Source organism: Sminthopsis crassicaudata, chromosome 1, assembly GCF_048593235.1.
Source record: "Sminthopsis crassicaudata isolate SCR6 chromosome 1, ASM4859323v1, whole genome shotgun sequence".
In the NCBI taxonomy this organism is placed as follows: domain Eukaryota; kingdom Metazoa; phylum Chordata; class Mammalia; order Dasyuromorphia; family Dasyuridae; genus Sminthopsis; species Sminthopsis crassicaudata.
Window position 1 is genome coordinate 418,651,264 of NC_133617.1, and position 18,387 is coordinate 418,669,650.

Genomic DNA, 18,387 nt, shown 5'->3' on the forward strand with positions numbered 1-18,387 from the left:
ACTCTGGTGAGAAATGTGTCCGTTTTTCAAACAGGGAAAGAAGAGGACTTGAGGCTGGGGCAGTGACTTGAGTAAGTATCTGCAGGGGTAAGAGTACCTAACTGAAGAGAGTAGGAAGGAGCAGCAAGGAAAGGATATAGACTCATGTTTCTCCCCTGGAAGCTGAAGCCAGTTATAACAGTGGGTGGGGGTGAAGGAGAAGCTTGACTCTGAATTACATTAAACTACAGGCAATTACATTTATTTCTGCTCCAATGCCCTTGTCTGATTAGGACTGAGCAACCCCAGTCCCATTAGCTCAGCCTTTATCAGTGTATCTGTGTGGCCAATGGCCCTGCTGGCTTCCTAAGTCCTGTCTCCCACCTTTAAGCCTCTCCCCAGAGCTCCCTAGGTTTAAAGCAAATAACCTACATGCTCACAATCACACAAAGACATAAACACGATCATCACACAGACATGATCACACACAATCACACTCAATCATACAGTATTATAATCACATCACATTCACACAGAGACATGCATAGTCACACGGAAGAGCATACAACCCCCCTTTCCTACATATACACAGAAGGACCTCACCACCCCCATACTCTCACCCCAGGGAATATTTCTCAGATTACCTATGTTTCATCTTAATTACTGTTTATAGAAGCTGCTGCCAGGATTTTTCTCTCAAATCTCTGACACTCCTTCTACCATTGCCCTCAAACTCTCACACAAGATTCTATTGCCCCCACGACCATGGGAAATCTAGAGAAATTCCTGCCCCCTTCATATTAGTGAGTCAACTCGCAATTATCTAAAGGCAGAGATCACTTATTTGGGAGCGACTGTCATATTGACTCAAGGGGAGAATTGGTGATTGTTCCCAAAGTATCCTAGAGAAAGATATTTTTGTATCATGGTTGTTCTCCACTGTGACCTCTCTTGCAGGAGAAAATCAAGAAATGAATGAAGAAACAACCAGCGTTGAGGTAAAGATGACTGGATTCTGGAAGGGAGTTGGAAGGGATCAAATCACCTACTCCAACTCCTTCATTTTAAGATCATGGTCATTGCCCATGTGCAACACAGTTAAGAGTCAAAGGGCACTGTCACCCCTCCACAAGCCGGAAAATGGACTTAAGGAGTGAGGAGATTGCCTGTCTCAGTTACTCCTCATCCTGTTCATTTGGATCATGGCTGATCAGAGATCAGGGTCAGAATTAAGGGCCGGGAACTCACTGCCGACATGTAGCAGGGCCTGATAGCGCAGGTGCCAGGAAGAACCCTGGTAGCAGGCGTAGTGACCACTGTGGCTAAGGTCCAGGCCTTCAAGGACCAACTGGGAGCCATTCAAGTGAGCAGCCTCCAGGTCTGTCCCGTTGACCCTCCAGGTGACTGCTGTGTCCCAGGCTGCTGTCCCACAGGGAAGGGTCACGTCTGAACCCAGGCGTTCGTACAGCACATGAGTATCTGGAAAGAGACAGGTAACAGGTCAACCCAGACATCTCAGCCTTGTGAAAGATAGGTTTAAACCCAGCACTTCAGCACCCCCAAAACTGAGCCCTCTCTCGGAATCCTCCCATCTCTCATTATCTCCCTTGCCCTACCCCATGTCTGTGAAAATCTAGATGTTTGTTGTGTGTATAAGGCTTTGTGACTGTGTACCTTAGTCTCAGGAACAATCACTAATACACTAATAATTCAATTTCTTGGTCTAAAAGATTTTACCAAGGGACCTCCTCCATCAGCTCCAATGTTCTCAGGGAACCTTGTGTCTGAGACTAGAAATGCAAACCTGAATTTTTCCTCCTTTGATCAATCCTGACCCTAATAATGACCCCAAACCAGACAGTTTAGTCAATTAACCCGATGCTGTCCCTAGTCCCAGATGGATGGCATCTCGGGGCCTACCCCAACAGTGACTGACTGATCCCAACCTTCAAAATCAATGTGACAACTGCCATTTATTTTTCAGCCTCCTGCTTTAAAGAGTTTATTTCAGGAAGACATCTAGGGACAGAACAACAAGAAAGTCCCAGAAATTCACAGGCTGATAAGAAAGAAAGAGTTAAGTGTATATCCTCGGACTCAGATTCACATACATAAATACAACTGAAGCCCAATTATTCTCCTCTCTGGGACACAGGAGACTCCAGATAAGTTCTGGTTCTGACCCAGTCTCCAGTATATGATTCCCTGTTATCCTCACGCCTGTGTCCTAAAAACTTCCCTGATCCCAATATCCCTGGTGTCCTCAGTGGACTCATCGGTGTGCCCATTCTCCTTTCTGTCAGCTTGCATTCTTCCATGTTCTAACCCCCTCCCCAACCTTGAACATGGAGAGAGGCCCAGACAGCAGCAGCAGCAGGCAGAACAATATGGGCAAAACAATTGGGGCCTAGAGACGGATTATTGTGCAGCTGTCACCTGGCGTTGGGAATCGAACCCTGGCCAGGCAGGGTTGAAGAGAAGAGAGAAGGCACTCGGGCCTGTCAGCTCACCTGCCCCAGGAGAGGGGGCCTGTCAGAGCCAAAACCAACACCCTCCTCCTCCTCCAGCCCTGAGCAACCAAGGCGTGACTGAGCTGAAGGACGAGGGAGCACCTGTCAGAGAGAGAGGAAGGGAGGGAAGGAGGAAAGAGAGAGGGAGGAGGGGGGAAGGGGAAGAGAACAGGGGGAGGAGGGGAAGAGAGAGAGAAGGGGGAGACGGTGGGAGGAAGGGAGACAGACAGACTGACAGGGGAAATTGGGGGGTGCTGAAGAAAGGTGGAGAGACAGAGCAGAGAGGGAGGTGGGAGGAAAACAAAAAAAAAAAAAAAGCAGAAAGGTTAGAGAATAAGAAAGAATGTCATGGAGAGAGGGTAAAAGGGAAAGAGACAGTTGAGAATAGGGGAGGGGAGGTCTCATGCCATCTGCCCAAGATCAAAGCATGACAACCTCCACTTAAGAGTCTAGCTTCTATCCACTTTTTCATAGTTCCTCTGATCTTATTTTTCAACAATAGATAATTGGTAAAGTGAACAACTCTAAATTTCCTCAGCTCAAAGTGTCCCCGTCCCACAAGCTTCCAAACGGCTCTCCCAAAATTAGGAGAATGGAATGAAAGTCACTGTCTGCTAAGTATGTTACTATGGGGTAAGTGTGCCTTACCCCATGCTGGCTGCAATGTGGGGATAGGTGCAGAGAAGGAACCAACATGAGTCGTGTCTTTGGAAAGCTCAGAACCTGGTTAAAAAGATGAGACTCATGGAGATCGAAACAATATGTGCTCAAAGATGAGTATGTGGGTAAGATTCCCAGTGCAGGAGCATCAGAAATGGGGGAGACCAGTCTAGGTTAGAGTGGTCCGTGTCAGTGCTCAGTAGGCGTTTGCACAGGTGGGTTTCAAAGACATATGGAAGGTGGACTGTCACAGAGGAAGGTGGGGATGGAACACGCATACCACGGCAGGAGCAAATCTGAGACAGAAGAGTGAGGGGCCTTGTTCCACTGCAACAAAGGTCCATAAATGGGAGGAAGGGAAGAAGTTAGACTGTGGGGTTCTTCTATCTCTCCCCAATAGAAACCAAAATTCAGTGCTCTGCCTACTGGAAAGAGACAGGAAAAGAGTGGAGGAGTAATAATAACAGACACAAGCCTATTTATTTGGCTCTCCAAACAACTCTATCGCCCTGCCCTAAAGCCAGGGAATGGGGTGGTAGGTAGATAGGGAGGCACTAGCTGATCAAGCCAACATCCCTCCTTCGAGTCCCCTGCTAGGTAGTATCAAAGCATCCCAGTACGTGCAGCTCTGCTCGACGTGCTTTCCAGCATTCAATGAAATTCTTAATGTAAATCATCCCCTCGCATTCATGTATCACACTTCCTCATATACTTGTGTGTTCTGTGGCATTAACTCTCACAAAGAGCAGTCCTCTTCCCGCCACTTGCACAGGGATGCCTATATGTACCCCTGTCCCAAAGAAATAATCTCGGGTCACAGCAGGAAAGATGGAAGTTAGACTGAGAAAGTTTTTCTGGTCTCAGAGAGGACAGCAGGACAGATGGGGGTGGTTATTACTATTTGTATTTGAAATAGTCTCTCCAAATGAATGTGGATTGAAGCATAGTATTTTTATCTTTTTGTTTGTTTGGTTTTTTCTTTCTTGTGCTTTTTTTCCTCCTTTTGGTCTGATTTTTCTTGCACAATATGACAAATAAGGAAGTACGTTTTAAAACACATTGCACATATTTAACCTATATCAGATTGCTTGCTGTCTTGGGAAGGGGGGAGACAAGGTGGGGAGAGAGGGAGAAGAATTTAGAAACCGAAGGTTTTTTTTAATGTATGTTAAAAACTATCTTTACATGCATTTAAAAAACTAAAATACTATTGAAAAAAAATGAAATAGTCTGTCCAGAGACTGAATTCCCAATTGCTCCTTCCTACACCTTGGGTTATTCGTGCCACAGCAGGGAAGAGTAAATACAGGGGATAGAAAAGAAGTCAAGAGACCAATTTGGTCAGAGAAAGTAACAAAAACCTTACCCTACCAAAAATTTCATCCACTCCTAGAGGCACCCAGAAATCCTGCCCAATAAGCTGAACAGATAAATAGATAGGGGGATGAATGGAGTATGAGCACACACACACACACACACACACACACACACACACACACACACACACACACACCCTACCTTCACACAGAATGGAGTAAAAGACAGATGGACACCTCTCTCACAGAGACAGATGGATAAATAGCAAAATCACCCCAATCAATAGCTGTTGGGTGATTAGGTGGCTATACCTAAAGCTAAGCCTCTGAAGATTTCTTATTAACATTCCTGCTAATTATTTCTCCATCTCCTGATGGAGCAGACCTGCTGAGTCTGGGGGGGATTCCTGTTAACAAGCCAATTAAGGCCAGGCCCAGTCTATCCTCAAAGAGTCTTAATTACACTTGTTAATGAAGGGCCTCCCATCCTTCAGAGGATTGGAGGGCTGGGAGCCCCATCCCTTCAGTCAGGTCACAGGACCTTGTATCTAAACTCTGATCATATTAACGAATCCTCTCTCCAATTATTACCCACTTTCCCCTCAGTTCCTCTCATTTAGAACTCAAAGAGAATAGGGTAGGGTGAGAACATGGTTCCCATATTTTGTCTTTAAAAAGACACTTTCATCTAACCTGTAGAGAAATTCTGGCTTAGTAAAGTTCAACAAATTCCCCTATAATGTCCACAGAACCTCAATGTGGGGAGCTGGGGGTGTGGGTTGTGCTTCCTCCTGTTGTCGATAGGAGTGACTTTTGATATCAGACCTACACAGCTAGTAGCAAAGTAGTTAGAGAGCATTAGGCCTGGAGTCAGAAAGACCTTAATTCAAATTTCTAGCTGTGTGACTGCCCCTGCCCCAGTTTCCTCAATTGTAAAGTAGGGTAATAGCATCTACTTCCCAGAGTTGTTGTGAGGATCAAATGAGATAAAACGTATGAAGTACTTAGCACAATACTTGGCACATAGCAGGCATTTAGTAAATGCTTTCCCTTCTCTTCCATTCCCCCATGATGAGATAATATTTGCAAAGGGCTTAGGTACGTGCCTGACACATAACAGACATTTATTAAATGCTTGTTCCTCTCTCCTTCTTCCCATGTCTTTGGATTAATACTGATTTGACTACCTGGAAAGTAGGATAGGAAAGACCAACAGAATTCAAAATAAGAACCTCTTGTTCAAGTTCTAGCACTGATACATCCTTGTGTGACCTTGAGAGAGGAAAAAAAAAACTTTATACTTCTGAGCCTCCACATCTCATATATAAAAATCAGGAGTTGAGCTATAGTACCTTTAAAATCCCTGCTAACACTACATTCTCTGATTTTTGTGAGACTGAGTTCCTGTCTGTGTAGCTAAAGAAAGAAAAAGTTTGGAGAGGGGGGAGAAGATATGGCCAGTGAGAAAGAGGAGTCCCCCCCCACCTACCTATTGGTCTTTACACCCAAGGTTCAACCATTCTATTTCTCCCATCCCCCTCTGACCCCTTTCCCTGGGAGGTAGACAAGACAGATGAATGGCAGGGACAGGATGGATGGGGTGGAATAGGCCCCAGGAAGCCAGCCTGAAACACAGATGTGAAACTCTCCTTGGCCCCCACCATCTCTCCTCTCCTCTTCAGAGATCCAATGAGGAGAGGCTACGATCTCTGCTTCTCCCTCCCCAGTTCTGAATGCTGGCCCCACCTTGGATTCTCACCCTCCATCAGGGCTGGGCAGGAGACCCAACTCCAGCTCCTTGGAATTCCATTTCCAGAATCTGGAACTTTAAGGAAACGTTCCAAAGGACCCCCCTTCCCTGCCCCCCCAGAGACCTCTTGGGGCCCAGGCAGCATCTCCGGTCCATCCAGCTGCATGAGAAGGAGACGTAAGAACTGACCGTCTAGTGAGACCACTGAGTCAGTAAGTCATTAAAAGAAAATCACAGTGAAATAATGCCATAACACTCAAACAGCACAGTCTAACAATGACCCAATAAGACAAAAACATAGAGACAATGACAATGATGACACAGTAACACAGAGACAAAAGAGTAACTGTAACAAGAAATATTCACACCATAACGGCAGTGAGATTACACAATAACCATTAGAAAGAAAATGATACAATAGTAAAGAAAAAGTCATATCTAAATTATATTTGGGAGGAGAGATATCTTCTTTATCCAGTTCCTCAATATTTCCACCCACCCCTGTCTTGTTCCCATATCTCCTTGCAAATTGTTTTCCATTTGTGAAATTAAATCAACATGGAAAAAGGCCCACAATGCAGTGTGTGCGCATACACACACACTACAAAGTCCAAGATAAGGGAGAGAACTTGGAGGTGGAGGTTGGATGTTGGCAAGGGAGTCAAATTGTCACTGGGAACGTTGAGGTTGAGACACAGCAAGGAAATAAGGAGGGTGTGACAGGAGGAAATCATGGAATTGACGTGGGGGAGACATGTGAGGCAAGGGAGAGAGTATTGGGGAACAAATGTAGGTTCAGAGTGGGGAGTCAGTGAGGGCTAGGGGCACAGTGGATTAGAAAGGGTACAGAGTTCTTGGCCTTGACATTGTGACAAAGCCTTTAAAAGAACCATTTGTGAAAAGATTGATAGATGGGGAGGGGGTGAGTGGGACAGAGAAGATGAGGTCATAAAAACAAAGGGAACAAGGAGAGAAAGGGGATGGTTGGAGGACAGCATACACAATTTCACTGGAAACAGCGGTGGCCACATACAATTATACATGCAGTCACACACACAGCCTCCCATGGCTGTGGTCGGAACCACACTAATAGTCATACTATTCACGTAGTTACACCAGAGTCTACAGAGAGAACTTCCGTGAGTCTCACCACGAAGACTAGCTCGCACATCACTATGGACTCAAATAGTCAAGATGACACTTGAATACAGATTGTGAATATGGAATACAGAGAGTCACATTCCAACCCATCAGGGAGGGAGAACATATCCAGAATGGCTGAGCTGGAATGAACACTCGGTTCCTAATCAGTGTGGCTCTGTGTACCTATGGAAGGGAGGAGAAGAAAGAAAGGCAGAGCTATTCTCCTACTACCCGAGAGAGGGATCACTCTTGATTTTCTTGTCCAAGAAGTGCCTCCCTTTATCTTCTGTTTCTTTTGAAAGGGGAAAAAACCATACCCCTACCTACAAGGAACCTCCAATCTTTGGGGGAGAAGATGTGCCCGTCTCTGAGTCGCCACTCTGAAGGGGGACTTTGGGGGAAGAGAATGCTTCAAGAAGAGATCTTAGTGCCTTGGTCCCATTGTTCTTCAAAGAAGAACATCTTCCATGGGGTTCCTTCTGTGGGGTCAAATAGTGTGTACCTAACTAAATAAATAGAGTAAATAAGTATGGCTTCTGTAGCTCTTCAGACTAGAACTTAAGGAGATCTACCCTGTAGATACTCAGCATCACCTCCTAGGACAATCCTACAAACACCAATTCATCCAAGTTCATCCTCCAAAGAACACACAGCTCCCATCAGAATCGCTCGTCTATTCTGTCCCATTTCCAGCTCTATTCCCAACCCCTTTTCCACCTCTTGAACTATCCTTTAGAATTTCAGATGGGGACAGGCTATATCCTTATAGATCCTAGAAGAAGAAGTTTAGCCCCAACTCTAAGCTTAAGGATCTGGTTATAGGGAAATGGAATTCTAAAGAACTCCATTTGCTTTTGTCCCTATTCCACACTTAAAAAAAAAAAAAAAGCACCACTGGAAATCTGGACATGTGGGTATCAGTTCTGATTCTACCATGATTCATTGCCACCTTACACAAGTCTCTTCACTCCCTTATATCTCAGTTTCCTTATCTGTTAAAGAAAGGTAGAAGTCTAAGGAAAATGACGTGTAGCGCTAAGGTTCTATGTCCAAGACTACCTTTGTGCCTGATGGAGAGATGAAGAGATTGGCCCTTATCGGTTCTAACTCTTCTGTCTATAGCTGCCCAACTCTTGGGATTGAGTGAGGAAAACTGTGATGGGATCAGGGAGCTTGTGGAGGGGGATATCAGAGGGAGAGCCTAGGTGCCTGAGGCCCAAGGCATGGGGGAGGAGGCTGGGCAGGCAGGCCAAGGAGTTTAAAGCATGGTGGAGGAGCAGAGAAGTTAGGGGGCCCAGGGTTCAAGCTGGATTTCTGATCCATCCCCTGGGCTGCCTGAGGAAATGAATTGAGGCCTCTGTGGGCCTCCCCAGCCACTGGCCGTCATCACTTTTCAGCAACAGCCCATCCATCTCACCTGACTCTCAGCACCACCTGCCACCCCCTCCTCAGGGTTTCATGCTGTTGGAAACCCCCTAATCTAGGGGGTTCTCTGATACAATCTCTGAGATAAATTCTGATCTGAGAGGAAGAGCTGGTCACAACCCAGGAAATACACCCTCCTGATTAAGAACGGAGTGACAGCCTTGAAAAAGTCCCCATTCAAAAGATATAATATCCTGGCCTTCAGATACAAAGAAATGCAAACACAAAATACAGCAGATCCAGGTTCACACACTCCCCTGTAGCACACACAATTACCTGCCAGTTCCCTTCTTTGAAATCTCTCACCTATCCTCAGAAATGCATACACTTACACCCACAGTCAAAGCATAGACCAACACAGCCACAAATACATTTACATAGTTACCAGTCAGCCCAGAAGCACAGGATATTTTTGGTAAATCAGCTGGAGCCCAGAAGGAGGAAGTGGGGAAGAGAAAGCCAGACCTCTGCCCCACTAGCACAGGGTGAAGAGAAAGACCTCTCCATCTCCCTCTTAGTCTGTCTTTTTTCTCTCTCATGTTCTTCTGTTCTTTCTCTCTCCTCCCCAGCTCTCTCCCTTTCCAGAAAGCTCTCTTTTGTACCTCTGTCCTCTCTCATAGGCCTAAGAATTGGAATTACAAAAATTATCTAATTCCTTTCTTTGACATTATGAAAAGTTAAATGATTTACTTAAGGTCACACATAGCCAAGTACAAAGTGAGAATTGAAGTTCAGGTGTTAAGACATATAATAAAGGTAACCTAAAACCTTCATTTCACAGATGAAAAGCTAAGGTTATCACTGACTCCAAACTTCATGGTTTTTTTCTGGTACACTATTATGTTTGTCTCCCTCCTTTCTGCTTTTCCCCATTACCCACAGCCAGCTCTCTTCCTCTGCCCCTCCTTTGTCCCACTCTCTATTTTCAGAGTTGTCTCTCTTCCACTTCTCCCTGCACCTGCTTTGGTACAAAGAGCATCCCTGAGGACACCACTGGGGCAGCAGAACCAGAAGTCAGAGAAAAAAGGGCATTACCTTAGCGACAGTGACTCACGTCATCAATGCTGAGCATCCAGGAGGGGAAGCAAAAAGGGCAGAATGAGGGCACACTGAAGTCCCTGGGGAGGGCAGGAGGGAAAAAAAGGAAGGAAAAGCTCCAAGAAATGGAGTAGTCATCCTTGTCTCCTTCCACCTGCTTCACACAGGCTACTACTTCACCCAAAACTCCCTGTCTGACATCACACTCCCATCCCCTCTCTGAGTCTGGCCTCTAGAGCAGGGGGCCACAATTCCATTCAACTGCACCTGGATCTATAACAATTCCTACATCTTTCTTCCCCAGCTATATTTCCTCTCCTTTCTACTCAGACAGAAACTCCTGAGAGACAGCAGGGTCTAAAGACTCAATGAAAAGAGCCCTGAATTTCAAAAACAACAGCCTGAATTTGAACTCTGGCTTTGCCATCTACACTTTGCTTGTCACGTATAAAGTGAGAAAGATTGGACTACATGATGGCTAAAGTTCCTTCCCTCCCTAAATTCTCCATCAAAGCCACAATTGTACAATCACACAATCTTGGAAAGCTCCAAAGAATTCCACCTGGGAGGAACCTTAGGAGACAATTTAGTTTTTTCCACTAATCTCAGACTTAATAATAACTACCATTTATATAACACTTTAAGGTTTGCAAAGTACTTGCATATATTATCTCTTCTGAGTCTCACACCAGTGAGTGCTACCATGCTATATAGTTATATAATTAAGTGCAACTATCTGCATTTAATCAAAGAGGAAACTGAGTCTCAGGCAAGTTCAGGAACATTGTCATATAAGAGTAATCATTTAATGAAGGATTCAAATCCAGAGTTCTGTGTACCATGTCAGCTAGCTAGCCACCCCACCTATACCTTAAAATAACCATAAACTTCCTACACTCTCAATCTGGGGTTAACATATTTTGATAAGAGCCAATTCTAATAGACTTGTAAAGGAAAGAGCCATTCAAATCCAGAGAGAGGACTATGGAGACTGAACGTGGATCACAGCATAGGATTTTCACCTTCTGTTGTTGTTTGTTTGCTTATTTTTCTCTCTCATGTTTTCCCCTTTTTGATCTGATTTTTCTTGTGCAGCATGATAAATGTGGAAATATGTTTAGATAAACTGTACATTTTTGACTTATCTATATTGGATTACTTGCTATCTAGGGGGAGGGGGAGATGGGAAGGGAAGGAGAAAAAATTGGAATATAAGATTTTACAAGGGTGGATATTGAAAACTATCTGCATGTATTTTGAAAAACAAAGGCTATTATTATTAAATAAAGAGTTTATATGTATTTGAATGTAACTGATCCTCTTTGTAAATCCATGAAGTTTATTTTGTATATTTAAAGAAATTATTGTGAGAAGGAGTCTCTAGGCTCAGGAGTCCAGGACACATAAAGGGTTCAGAACCCCTACTCTAATGCACCTCCATCAAATACTTATCAGCCTTTGATTCTGTTGAAAGAGTAAGTCAGTCAAGAAGCATTTATTAAGGGCCTGCTATGTGGCAGGTACTGGGCTCAGCACTGGGAAAACAAAAAGAAGCAACAGATAGTCCCTGCCCTAAAGGAGATCACAGAGTAATGGAAGCAACAAGAAAATATATGCAAACATGCCATGTACACGATAAATTAGGAAATTAGAGAGGGAAGACATAGGAATTAAGAAGAGTTAGAAAAGACTTCTTATAGGGAATGAGATTTAGTTGGGACTTGAAGGAAGCCAGGAAAGCCAGAAGGCAGAGATGGGGAGGGAGCATTCCAGGCATGAGGGAGAGCCAGAGAAAATGCCCAGAGTAGAGGCAGTGTCTCAATCATGGCATGGCAAGGAAGTCAGTGGCACTAGATCAAAGAATGTGTGGAAGGGAGTAAGGTGTAAGAAGACTAGAAAAGTGAAAGTAGGGGTAGGAACTAGGTTATTAAGGCCTTTGAACACCAGAGGCTTTTCTGTTTGATCCTGCAAGTGATAAGAAGCCACTGAAGTTTACTGAATGGAGCAGGGGTGGGGGTGGGGAGAGGCTCAAGGTGACTTGTACTTTAGGAAAAATGCCGAACAGAGGATGAATTGGAGTGAGAAGCAATTTAAGGACAGCAGACCCACCAGCAGCCAAGGTGTGAAGCAATGAGGTCCTGCACTGTGGTGGTGACAGTGTCAGAAGAGACAAGGGAGTGTATTGGAAAGATGTTGCAAAGGTGAAATTTATAGACTACAGATTGGATAGACGACAGGTGAGAGGTAGTGAGATACCAAGGATGACACCCAGATTGGGTGCCTGGGGAACTAGAAGGATGGAGTCCTCTAAAGTTAGAGGACCTGGGTTCAAATATGTCCTCTACTACTTACCACCTGGTTAAGCTGCTTAACTTTCCTAGGTCTCAATTTCCTCATCTGCAAAATGAGGGGTGGAAGTGGGAAAGGAGGAGTGTTGCTCTAGAGGGTCTCTGAGGGATTTCTAGCCCTAAATCTATGGTTGTGTGACTATGGGGTAGAGAAATTCCTACTGCCCTCATATTTCTGCTATCCTGCTTTGGCAGCATCTACTTGTTAGGAGAGATCTATATTCTAGTTCATATTTGCATCCTAGGAACATACGCCTGTGTCCCTAGTTCTGTCCCCCAGGACCAAGCAGAGCAAGTCTTTTCCCTCTTCCTTCCCTTAGCACCTGGGGCTTCCTCTCCCCAGAACATCCTTCTGCCAAGATGACTCCTTTCTCCCACTGATGAGTTCTTCCCAGGGCTTCCATCTTGGTGACGACCCCAGGCTGGCCAACCTTCATTCCCCTCCTGGCTCTGTTTCTGACTTTCTGAACTCTGATACTCAACCTCAGCTGCTATCTCACTCTGTAACTTTCCTGGGAATGGGCTCAACCTGGCCATACTTCATTCTAATCTCAGCTGTGCTGCTACCACGATCCACCCCCAACTCTTCAGTTCCCTTTGATAGGCTGTCTTCACCCATTTGACTGTAAGTTCCTATGAGGGCAGGACCTTTTTTTTTTTTTTTTCTTGTTTTACATCCCTACCCCGTAGCATTATGGGCGGCACATAGCAAGAACTTAATAAATGCTTGTTGCCTTGCCTATTTCACATGACAAGGCATTTAAGGCCCTTCAAGTATTTGAAGTCCTCCCAAAATTTCTGCTTCCCTTTTTAGGGAGATAGTTTTCCTTTCTGTTACTCCAAAGGGCTGCTCTCTGTCAGAGGGGCAATTTGTGGGATGTAAGGAGCCATGGCCAGAACAAGCTTCAATCACCAAACCTCCCTAGTCAGAGTGATCCCAGGGACAAGTTTATTGAGCAGAAAATGAAGTCAATGCTGCTCAGCCTGAAAAATCTAATTAACACTCTCATTCCCTCCATAGAAGCCCCTATAGCAGGAACCTCTCCATGGACCAAGAGACTCTTCAAACACCTTTTCCATGGGTCCAAAGTGGTACTGACTTTGTCTTCTCATCTTCAAAAGATCGTTATTAAATGGAGAAGGAAGTGGAAGGTGGTATAAACAGTTTGGTATTGGAGAAAGAAAACTGAATTAAAGTGAAGTCAGGAGACTTAGACTTGATTTGGAGTCCCAGGTTTGGTAATAAATACCCTCAGTTTCCTTAGCTGAAAAACAAAGGGGGAGGTGTTGAACTAACTTTCTATATATGACATGAAGCAGGATTTCCACTGCCCAAGTCCTCTCAGATTTTGATACACCTTTCTCTTTAACAAAACCTCCCTCCCCCATAGGGGTTTAGAACTCAGCCCCCCAGGTAAATGGTATATGATATAATGGATGGTGCATCATGTTCAGACTCGGTCTCTGAAGGTCATGAAGGGAACAGAGACAGAGAAAAAAGATTCTAGCTGGGTCTAGTTGAGGAGATAATTTTCCCAGGGAGACTCCATGGGCCAGAAGGCCTCTGTATTTTCCCTGAAGCCAGCACATTCCTGGCCCCTCCTCCTACTCTAGGATCTTTCCCAGAGCTCCCCTGACCCCTAAAGAAGCAGTTGAACATCTAATCTTAGAGGCTGAGCTTGCCCCATAGCTTATCCATAACTCGATGAGAAGCAAAGATCCTACAATCCTCTAAGATGAATTCCCAAATAGTCTTCTCTCTGCTGGGGGTTAGGAGATGGGATGTCTTATGTGACAAAGAGCAAGGATGCCATTGTCATGAAATCAAAAAGAATGGATGGTATAAAGCATAAGAAGACTGGAAAGGTGGGAAAGGAGGACTAAATTAGGAAGGGCTTGGAGAAGTTTGCATTTGATCCTGGATAAGGAGCCACTGGAATGTATTAAGTAAGTGGGGTAGCATGGTCTGGCCTGTGTTTTAGGAAAATCTCTTTGGGGATTGAATGGAGAATGGATGAGAGTGAGAAGAGGCTTGAAGCAAGTGGATCCACCAGCATGTGGTTCAAGCACGAGTGATAAGAGCCTGCAGCAGGCTGGTGGCAGTGTCACAGAAGAGAAGGGGTGTATTAGAGAGATGTTGCAAAGGTGAAATGCACAGGCTTTGGATATGGCAGGCCTGGAGAGTGGAAGATGACACCTAATTTTCCAGCCTGGGGGACTAGGAGGATGGTGATATTCTATAGTACAGGGAAGTTAGGAGGTTTAGGAGGAAAGATAATGAGTTTCTCTGTGAGAAAGAAAACTAGGCATCAAGCATAAGGGAAGCCAGGTAGTGGGGGAAAAGAAGTCTCTTCTCACTATCATCCATTCTCTGTTCAATCCCAAAAAGGATTTTCCTAAAACACAGGCCAGACCACATTACCCCACTTACTTAATACATTCCAGTTACTCCTTATTACTTCCAGGATCAAATGCAAAATTCTCTGTTTGGTATTCCAAGCCCTTCCTAACTTATCCCTCCCTTCCCACCTTTCTAGTCTTCTAGCATGAAGAGAAAACTAGCTGGAGGAAAAAGATACTCAATAATAGAGAGAAAACATGTCCCAATTCTTGCTATCAGCAAGCCTTTTTATAATCTAGCTTCACTCCTTCCTGCTGTAATGATTTCTTTTTCTCTTTCTTTCCTCAGAAGCAGCTGCAGGAGTAAAAAGGAGGGAGGGAGTTAAAAAGGGGGGGTGTTGTGAATTAGCAATTAGCATAGAACCAAGGAGAACACAAAGAGGAATTGGGAACAGGTGTTAGGAGAACATGAGGTATAGGGGAGGGGAAGCATGTCTTCGGTCCCAAGCCAGGAGGGGAGGGAAAGTTTGGGGAACTGAGAGGAGAGGAGGGAGCCTCAAGGACACCAGAATCAAATGGCATTTATACATTTGTTTGTTTATCTATTCGCTGTGATGACAGGTGAAGCCAGTGTCACCATGGCAACGAGACACCAGCTATTCCCAAAATTAAGAATACACATTCTGTGAAAGAGGCTGAAGGCTATGTCTCTTCCACATAGCAAGGTCTCTAAGGGCAGAGAGCATGTCTTTTAAAGAGTGCCTAGGATGGAGCTAGACACATAATTAGGCAATGATTCCTGGCTGGATGATGTCAAAGTAGGAGTCTGGATTATGCAAAACGTTGGCTGGACCATAAATCGGTTTCCTTGAAATGGTTCTGTCTTCCATTCCCTACCTGAGAGCACAGCCTTGGGGGAACTGGGGCAAAGTCCTCCTCACAGTCTAACCTGAGTCACTCCAGCTGAGTCCTGGCTCCCAGCTCAGGCTCAGGAGATATCCTTCCTTCTTCCCGAGCCAAAGCCAAGTTATCCCAACACAGATGCATGGAAAGCCAGAACCAGGGATGTACCGAAAGAGAGAGACATGATGTGTTCTTCGTGTTTGATTATGTGTCAATGTTAGCAGTGTGTCCTTCCGTCAAAATGTGTGCCTGAAGATGTAAGTGCAGCAGTTTGTGACTGGGTGTGGGGCTCTGGAAGTCTGAGTCACTCACCTTGCTGGCTGTGTCTCTGGGCATACGCCACGACCCCTGCAGCAAGAACCACGAAGCAGGCCCACAGAACAGGAGTGGCCATCTGGCAGGAGACAGGGAAGAGTGGGGAGAGGGAGGGGAGACCAGGAAAGGGGGAGCATCAATCCCAGAGAACTCATGAGAAGACCCCCTCACCCACAGCCCAACTATTCCCAACAATACTCCCCTCACTGATTCCAAACCATCCGTCCCCAACAATTACTCCAGCCCCCCATCATCTCCAGCACTTACCCCATCACCACCAATAACTCCTGCAGTCAAATACAAGGAAATACACAATATACATTTTCGGGCCAGCCTAGGAAAACTAGCTGATTACCAAATCTGAGGCAGTTGTGAGGGGGCGCTTGAGTCTTTTCACCTACCAGCAGGAACCTTGATCACCCAAAGTCAGGACATGCAAGATGAGACTGGGATGGAAGGCAATTAGCCTCTGTTTGTGGAACTGTGCTCATAACCTTGTTGTGTCACTAGTGATGACCTACTCAATTTCAAGCCCAAGAATTGGTCCCAGCTGATTTATAGAACACCCGTTTTCTGCCTGTCCCTGCTTCTTTGGCTGCTGCACTGGATGCTTGTCTGTTCTTTTTTTAACTATATGGTATTTTCATCCCCTCTCTAGAATAAAATTTAACTTCTTTTCTCTGCATCAAGCTCATGACCCATGACATCCACAAACCTCACTTGAATCACTATCCTGGCTCCTCCTATCCAGCCTGGCAAATGGCCATAACCTGGCATTCCCCCCAGATATACATAGACACAGACAGACAGACATAGCCCCAGTGACACAATTCATGCTTAAGCACAAATACACACACACACACACACACACACACACACACACACACACACACACACAGCTCTCTTTAGTAGGATAACCTCTAGGGTGTGGAGCTGCTTTCTCTCCCAACTTAGTGCCGCCCCCCCCCCAACAAAACAGTTCCTGTCCCCCCCACGCCCCAACTCTGCCTGGCTGGAGCGTGCCGTGTCCTACGAGGGAAACTTTTACAAGCTGCAGTTGAAGAGATCCATGTGCTAGCCTTGGCCCTAACCCTGAGCAGATAACTACACCCCCCAAAGTCAGTCTTTCCCTCCTCAATGCTTCTGCAGTCCCCTTACACTCTGCACCAGCTCTTCTGTGCTATCAGAGGCTTCCATGACCCCAAATTCTTCTGCCTCTCTACAAACATAAACTCCCTTCCCAAACTTCCAAGATTCCTATATTCTTCCATGAGATCAGCCTTACTCAGTTCTTCAAACCTCTTCTAGCTCTCCCCAGCCTCAGTTGTACCCTATCTTGGTCTTTGTATGTACAGTCCCATTTTTCCCCAGGTTCACCTTTCCTCACTTGCTATCTATACTCCCCAGGCTCTAGCTTCCTATCCCATCCCCCATGAGATCTTGCTTTTCTTTCACAGAGGTACAAAGACCTTGCATGGGCTAGACTTGAGATTGTGGGGCGGGATGATCTAGCTGGATTTAGAGAAGGAAAAATAACCCCACCCTCATCACTGACCAGATCTATTCCTTGTCTGATTCCCATCCAGCCAGGCTTCTTCCCAACCCTGCTATCTCATCAGGAAGACAGAGCTTAGGAGAAAATGGGGGTGTGGAGTGTGGAAGGGACTGTTGGCCAAACTGACCAACACCCCCCATCACCAGACCGGAGCCTTCCTCCAGCCATGATATCACTTGGAGATGACCGTGTTTGTTTAGACAAATCTGTTGCTATTCTTAGCAGCAATGACCCTGGCTGTTTCCAAAAATCGAAGATGCTGGAGAAAGGATATCCTCTGAACTGGGGGGTGGGGGATCCCCAAGAAGTTCATAATAATGCTATGATCCAGTTCCAGACTGGCCCAAACTTCTCTCTAGATAATAGTGATAAGGGCAGCAACCAAGCTCCATACATTTTTTTAAAGCTCACCCCTAGGGTTTGAGGTAGGAGGAATAAAAGCTTAGGGACCAGTAGTATTCTATGCTTGCTTCTGTTTTCATTCCAGCTATACTTCCCCAACTCTACTTGCTCCCTTACAGCAACCAATTCAAAACCCACCTCCACTTCTCTGAACACCCCATCTATGTGCCCATCTGTGGGCACTGTAAGCAAAGAGGAAGAAAGAAAAACGTTGTCTTCTCCTTGAAAAATATCCTGCTGAGTGTAAAGAAAGCATAGCCCCATGCTCAGGGATCTCTGAGAGTGAGGTGCTGAGTGCACAGGGCATTGATTGACAAAAGGAGAAAGCTATAGCTATCAGAAACTGAAAGATAGAAGAGTACAGAGTGGATGGAGGGCAGAAGGCACGGGAGGAAGAGAAGGATTTGAAGAAGTAATGAGGCAGCTGACAACACAGAAGAAAGCAAACTAATTCTGATTCCTCTATCCTTACCTACCTTCATAGTTTCCTTCCTCTCAATCTGTTACCCCTCCACCACTCGCTTCCCAATCACTCATTCTAACCTGTCAAGAAAAATTCCTTTAATCTCTTTTAAACACCCTGTCAACCAGATCACAGCAACCCCTAAGGGGGAATGTGGGGAGGAGGGAAGCAGGGTAAGATGATACCAGACAGGCTATGGTCCCAATGTAATGCTGTGCCTCTCTCTCATCCTCTTACTTT

At 45.3% G+C, this 18,387-nt stretch overlaps 1 protein-coding gene across 4 annotated transcripts in view; it reads right to left on the reverse strand.

Annotated features, from left to right (window-relative positions):
• CNTFR (ciliary neurotrophic factor receptor) overlaps positions 1-18,387 on the reverse strand; it is a 93,043-nt gene that overhangs the window by 32,807 nt on the left and 41,849 nt on the right. For all 4 annotated transcript variants that reach the window (XM_074280241.1, XM_074280240.1, XM_074280239.1 and 1 more), the window contains 2 exons: positions 15,725-15,806; positions 1,228-1,458 (listed from right to left, as the gene is read on the reverse strand). In XM_074280241.1, the coding sequence (XP_074136342.1) occupies positions 1,228-1,458; positions 15,725-15,806 (313 nt within the window). The remainder of the gene's footprint in view (positions 1-1,227; positions 1,459-15,724; positions 15,807-18,387) is intronic.